Source organism: Acanthopagrus latus, chromosome 1 (assembly GCF_904848185.1).
Source record: "Acanthopagrus latus isolate v.2019 chromosome 1, fAcaLat1.1, whole genome shotgun sequence".
Taxonomy (NCBI): domain Eukaryota; kingdom Metazoa; phylum Chordata; class Actinopteri; order Spariformes; family Sparidae; genus Acanthopagrus; species Acanthopagrus latus.
In genome coordinates, this window is record NC_051039.1 from 5,556,330 (window position 1) to 5,563,338 (window position 7,009).

At 41.1% G+C, this 7,009-nt stretch overlaps 1 protein-coding gene across 2 annotated transcripts; it reads left to right on the forward strand.

The window, feature by feature from the left end:
* Window positions 1–830: 830 nt before the first annotated feature.
* Window positions 831–4,733, forward strand: LOC119017361 (zinc finger protein 525-like). 2 transcript variants are annotated; one of them, XM_037094021.1, is made up of 2 exons: window positions 831–971; window positions 2,065–4,733. In XM_037094021.1, exons 1-2 carry the CDS (start codon window positions 957–959, stop codon window positions 2,848–2,850), a joined length of 801 nt encoding a protein of 266 aa, XP_036949916.1. In that variant the 5' UTR covers window positions 831–956; the 3' UTR covers window positions 2,851–4,733. The 2 variants fall into 2 exon arrangements, with proteins under 2 accessions (XP_036949916.1, XP_036949925.1); XM_037094030.1 differs by having other exon boundaries at window positions 838–971; window positions 2,071–4,733.
* Window positions 4,734–7,009: the final 2,276 nt, after the last annotated feature.

Sequence of the window (7,009 nt, forward strand, 5' to 3'; positions counted from 1 at the left end):
TTCAGGAGAGAGGCTATAATTTCTTTAACTGGCCATGTCAATTGACTTTCTCTGATTAACTAAAACGAGCAATTAGCCGTGCCATTGGTCTAAGAGGTTGAAAATAGCTAGCTAAAAGTGTGTTTGAAATAAAGGGTCAAAAGTAAATAACATAAACAGATAGCCTACCAGCCACAGGGTCTCCTTCATCCCTTGGCCTGTGGGTTGGGACCTCCTCCAAGGTGCCAGGCTCAAGGGCTCCTCATCCTGGTGGACTGCTTTGGCTCTTCGACAGAAAGACGACGTTTGGAAATCGTGAAATGGCGGACATGAGCCCATAGTTCGTTGTTTTGCTCCCTCTGCTGTCCTTTTCTCTTTTAACGCTCCGTTTTGCTGCCCCAACACTTTTAGTCTATATGTTACGTGTTTGTATGTTTCTGCTAATGTAACGTTTTTCTTTTTGGCTAATTAAGTTAATTTCGCATGTCAATTTAAAAAACAAACAAACAAACGTTACAATGTCCGTTGGGTTTCGGAATCTGGAGTCGGGGCTGCTCGAGAGCGCCACGCTTTTAATATATATATTCCATAGTGGCCAAACGGTGTAATTACATCGTCGCGGGACGCACTGGCGCCGAAAATATTTTTTCACATTATTATTATTTTTTTTAAAGCGCCTCGTTTAACTCTCATTATTTGAGCTATTTGGTAATAAATAATATGATCTAGATTTAAGTTAGCCGGGCGCTACACCGGAAGTTAGCCGGCTCGGTTGGCGGAAGTGCCCACAACACGGAAGTGCCTGTGCATATTTCATCGTTCTGAATAGGGGTCCCTCCCCAGCACTGTGTCCAGGCTCTTGTGTAACATCCTCGGCTGAACACGGTCCCTCCACATCGGCGGTGTGAGGAGAGGGAGAAGGAGAACGATCTGCCTCCATTTTGTGACTTCGAGACGGCTGAGTGAGGAAGAAGAAGATGAGTTCTCCAAAGGTAACCGCTTGAAGTCTGTTTAACTAAAAACCGCGGTGAAGTTAGTTTTGTGTTGGCTATAGAGCGGCGTGTCCATGACGTATTGTTGCAGGCCAGCCCGGAAGTTAGCATCGCCCTGGTTCCCTCCTGTGAGATTCCTCCAATGCATTTTAGAATATCGCCGAAAATAATCTCTGTGGCTTAAGCAGGTTAATGCTACTTACACGTTTTGTTCAGCAAGACAATCTTCAGAGATGAACACCACGTTTGTGATGTTTGAAGCTTAAATTAAATCGCTAGAAGCAAAAAGCTATTGAGAGACTATAAACAGACTACATTGCAGTCGCATGATTTGAACGTCATCACCACCAAGCCTCTCACAGCACAATGCTATACACGTTTCCAGAAACTGATCAGAAATGTCTTATAGATAATATGCGGTGATGACATTTCAGAGGCAATTGTACGTTTTTTGGTGCTCTCTGAAATAACAAAGTATTTTCAGTGCCAACCTGTTGAGTAATTTACTTCTAGAGACAATATATCATGAGTCACATGTCCAGTAACACAAGCCACTACTTACTTTGCAAATTCAGATTATTTAGTGTTTATAGGCTATTAATTGTGACATTTTACCAGTGAGATAATGCTGTGTGTGAAGCTTTTGACAGTTTGAGTTTATTTTATCGCCATTCTGACATAAAAATGACTAAGAAAAATATCGGCACTGATGATAGTAGGTAGGTGTTGAAGCAACTTTTCAGAAAGGCGCTGCTGATATCACCGTCACTCTTTGTCTTTTTCCTGGCGATAAAAGACCTTATTTTTCATGTCATGCCCCCACATCCTCCATGTTCTGATGCCCCAGTGTCAAATAAAAAACAAACAGATAGTAAACCACATCGGAGCTGTGCTGATCATACGGAGACGGTTGTCGAGATATAGCTGTCATAGAGCTCCTGAGCGCACAGCCAGAGATTTTCTGTCTAGAAAAAATGCTGTGTGGAAACGATTCACATTATGTTCCATATATATGCTTTAAATGTAATTTTTGGTTACATAGATTGATAGTTCACTCACTCTCTTTCTCTGTGTGTGTCTGTCTTCTGTCAAGAAACAGAGAATAAGCCCGGAGCCTAAACTCCACAGCTGTCAGTTCTGTGACAAACTCCTCGCATCATCGGGATCTTTAAAGATCCATCTGAGAATTCACACTGGAGAGAGGCCGTACAGCTGTGATCTTTGTGAGAAAGCCTTCACTTCACCAGGAGAACTAGCAAACCACAGACGTGTTCACACTGGAGAGAAACCGTATCGGTGTGAGCTGTGTGGGAAAACGTTCACTACTTCAACTCGTTTATGCAGTCATCGACGCATTCACACTGGGGAGAAACCGCACTTGTGTGAACTATGTGACAGAGCCTTTACAACATCAAGTGAACTGAAAGTCCACCGACGCACTCACACAGGAGAGAAACCATACATTTGTGAGTTTTGTGAGAAAGCTTTCACGACATCAGGCATACTGAAAGTCCACCGCCGTGTCCACACTGGAGAGAAACCGTACAGCTGTGACCGCTGTGACAAAGTTTTCTCACAGTTATCTTCATTAATCTGCCATCGACGCAGTCACACTGGAGAGAAACCATACTGGTGCGATCAGTGTGGGAAAGCCTTCGCTAACGGGGACGCTCTAACTGTTCACCAACGTATCCATACTGGAGAGAGACCGTTCTGTTGTGACTACTGTCAGAAAACTTTCACATCCTCAGGTGATCTAAAAAAGCACCGGCGTATTCACACGGGAGAGAGACCTTACCGATGTGACCTGTGTGAGAGAAGTTTTGTACATCTTTATTCGCTTAAAGTTCACAAATGCACCCACACTAAATTGCTGTAAAAATATTTCAGAACTCAGCAAGCTGTTTCCTGCTGCCTCTTTCCCATGCTCCGATAGCTGTTGTCATAATGTTAGCTTCATTATAAAAATTGAAAGATGGTCTACCGGAACGTTATGTATGTTAAGGTGCAGTATGTAAGAATCTAAGTAAAAAAAATAAAAATTAAAGAGTAACTAAAATTAATAACACAATGTGAAGAGACAAGTAATATCACAGAGAACTGTATGTACTGTATTGTAGATACAGTATTTCTACTGAAGTTAGCATGCTAACCCACTAGCCCCGGCCCACCTACCCCAAATCCTGAAACACACGGCGCCAACCGTTGGCCATCTGAGGCGTTTGGGGAGACTCAGACGAGTTCGGGAACAAATCTGTTCGGTGTGTTCAGCTGCATTGGAAGCTTTTGGAACTGCGTGAACAGCATCTGCTCTGATTCAACATGCAAAGTCTGAGAACGTTGGCTGTTGGCCGTCTGAGCCATTGGATGCTCTGATTGGTTGTGTGCTAGCTGTATGAGCATTCTGATTTGCGGTGTGCTAGCGAATCAGCGCGGTGTGTGGGAGGGGCTGAATTCTGTGTGCGCCGCTGAACTCTATGGTGTGCGCTTTGTTTTTGTCTAATATTCTATGGTCTGCACTCTGCTACATCATTTCCTGTTTTCATGTTTTGGATTACTGGCACAAGACCAGCGCCACCCGATGTTAAGGAGATCGCTTTGTATCTGTAAACACAAACTCTAAATAATGTCCCACCTCATCAGGAATTTAAAAAGTAACTGAATACCTTCAGAGACAGGAAGAATATGAGGACATTAGAAGACATGAAACTGAATTAAGAAAACAACCCACTGAGGAGCAGCTACTTTGTTTGTTATAATCTGGACGGCTTGTCCTCCATTCTTTTGCTAGCATCCTCTCACATTTTGGCCTCCCTGCTTTTATACTTTTATTGTTGGAAATTCTCAGAATTGTCGACTAAAATGTGGATATTTGATCGGACAGATCTAATGAGTTTTAGTTTTTTAAAAATGTACACAATGATGAAAGAAAATGTCAGTTAAATACAAATGTGTTTGTTATTAACTAGCAGAAGTATTCAATTATGTTCTGACAGATATGATCATGTATTATTTGAGATGTGCTCCACTTTGTTGTTCTTAGCAACAGACAAAGAAAGTTTTCCTTATGTGTTATTTGATATAACGGTGTGAATCTTTGTAAGGCCATGCTGAAGATCATGCAATTGGAATATATAGCTCATGTCCCTTCACTGGGCCACAAGATCACCAGTATGAATCCTCTTTGTTGGCAAGAAGGTGTGAGTTAGTCAAGTCTATTAGCTTCCACTGGTTCTCAGAGTATGTCACATATATTCTCAACAGAATGAGGATCTGATTTGTGAGCACATTATTTTACATCAGTCATCTGAAGCCAAACTATTTCCCTTTTAAGTTAGATGCCACAAAGCGCAATGAACCAGCAGTCAATACACTTTTAGGACTTTTTGGCTTTCACGAAAGCTAAACATGTGGTCAATTTCTTTTACTCTGAAGACTTTTTGCCTCCATGTAGCAACTAAAAACACAACAAGACCAAAGAACACATGCTGTGTGTTTCCTCTGTGGCCTCAGATAGTCGGAGCCTGGATTCATCATCCAGCTGCTGTTATGATTTTACAGTCGACCATTATTGATTTGAGTTGGTTGATTCCACTTTTTTGAATTGTTCTTGAGAGCGCAAAGTTTTTAATTCACTCAGCTGTAACTAATTTACAATTTGATTATGCCTTCATTCAGTCATCCATTCTCATATGTGTGTATATACTTGGTGGTGCTTATTCATCCATGTCCCTTAGTAGTTTAATAAATATCTTGAAGTAAGTTGTTGTATGTGTGTTTTCCTTTATAACAAAGATGGAGGTTCAATGTAATTGGAATTTGCAACTATCAGATACATCACTGATTGGTTAGATGGGATTTATTTTTTAAAAAATATCAGGTTGCTGATAACACTGGTGTGATTTCTCAATAGATTTTCTTTGAATCTGCTGATGTAGAAATTTATTGGATATGTTCTTATTTCTTATTTTCTTTTGATTACTGAAAGTGCTGCGGAACAATCAGAAGTATCTTAGTGATTCACATCTCAGACACGAGGATAAAATGTTAAAAGGGATATTCTGGTGTAAATTTAATCCATGGTCTAACACACCGTGACACAGAGTAAGACCCCCCCATCGAGAGATCAAGTTTGCAGACCATTAGCTTATGTAGTTTTAACAACCTCAGAAATGACTGCATGATAACAATATACTGCAGTATACGTTACTTACATATATATGATAAATGTAAGTAGCCAAAAACGAAACATCTCTCATGTAACTGTTGCTGTGTCTCAGTTCAGGGTTTGCATCCTTCAGAGGAGCATTTGAAGGACCTCATGAAGGCTGTCCCAATTCAAATGCTCCTTCTTTTCCCTCTTCTTTGAGGATGCACCACTATTATCCTTCGTGGCCAGAAATCATGACATAAGGGTAAAACATCCAGTGATGCAACCAGGAAACGCTCCAAAGACTAAACCGTCCCAATTAACAACGGCTGATAGGTTAACAAGGTCTCTCTGAAGGTCTCGCCTTCAAAGACTGCAAAGGCCGGGTCCTGCGAAGGATGCAGACCCTGAATTGAGACACAGCAAGTGTGTCCTCATGATGTAAATGGTGAACTTTAGATATTGGCTCAAGATTGCGATGTAGTAGATATTAGATTGATAATGGTTTTTTGGCCAACTCACCCATCCTTCACAGGAAGGAGAAACAGTCAGCCATCTGAATTCATCAAAAAAAAGGAGGAAGTTCACTTGAGTCGACTTAAAGACACCATAAAATCTGGGCGGTGTGAAGAGACCGAGCTGAACAGAGCAGCTAAAGGGATGAAGAGACACGGCGAGAAGTGTGCAGCGTGTAAAATTATGAACACGGCTTCCTTTTTAAACCTTAAAAAGCAACACCAAGGCGTGTGAAACAACAATACCAACAGGTCGAGTGTATGCTAATGTCGAGTTTACACTGTTTTGACATGCACTAAACAGATACGAGCCGTGAATGGTTGTCAGAACAGAGTCGAGCCTCGCCGAAAAACTCCCTGAAACTGTTTAAAAAGTCAGTGTGAAGAAGGTGTGAGGGCCCACTGTGTTATGTAAATGAACCACCTCAAAGGTATATTTACAGTCCGCACTGAAACCCCGAGTGTCCCACACTATAAATGTTCCTTATTGAGTCGATGTAAAGGCCCATTTTCACCCCCCAAAGATAAACATGTTCCGAAGTCAAGCGGAGACGTGATTGATTCAGACACACAGCGGCGCGGCGATGGAACATTTTATCATGGTTTAAAGAAGGAATCAACAAACACTTTCACACATAACAACAGGAACAAATGTCGACTTTAGAGGGGGAAAGATTACACTTTTGTATTTTCACACCAACAGATATAAAAAATAAAAAAAAAACAGCTTTGAGCTAAAAGTCAATTTCTCGTCCCTGATTGTATTATTTTCTTTCTTCTCGTCTTAACTGGATATTTTAACGGTAGCAGGGAGAAGCTGTTCTCGTGTTCGCACAAACGTGTGTCTGACCTCGTCTCTCGGAGGTTTTGTTGCAATAAATGAAGCTGTTTCAGCAGCCAAACTGTCTTTTTCTGCACACGTACTGGTCCAAAATATTAACCTGAAATATTCCATGTGAACTTCTCTTTTGATACATGACGACGTTCAGAGGAAAGAAAAAGATTCAGATAAAATCCTGTTATTTTTCTCAAAGCAACAACATGTGACCTTTTCCTGTAAGGACACAGTTGACCGTCTCTCCTCATCTCCAGGTTGTTAATCACATCTGACCCATGACGTCTGCATGAGACTCCAAAATAATCAGGCCTATAATTTTATTCTCCATTAAATGACCAATCTACAGTACATTTCATTAGTAAGGTGAAGGGTTGGGATGGCTGGAGCTGCAGCAGAAGAAGAAGAAATTAAGAAGCTCTAAAACAATAAAAGGTGAGAAAACAAACATACTGAAAAGACAACAATGCTTCTTGTCAGTGTCCGAGCACAACTCTTTCTCTTCTAAGAGCAATTAGCATCATCACCTCTTTAGTCT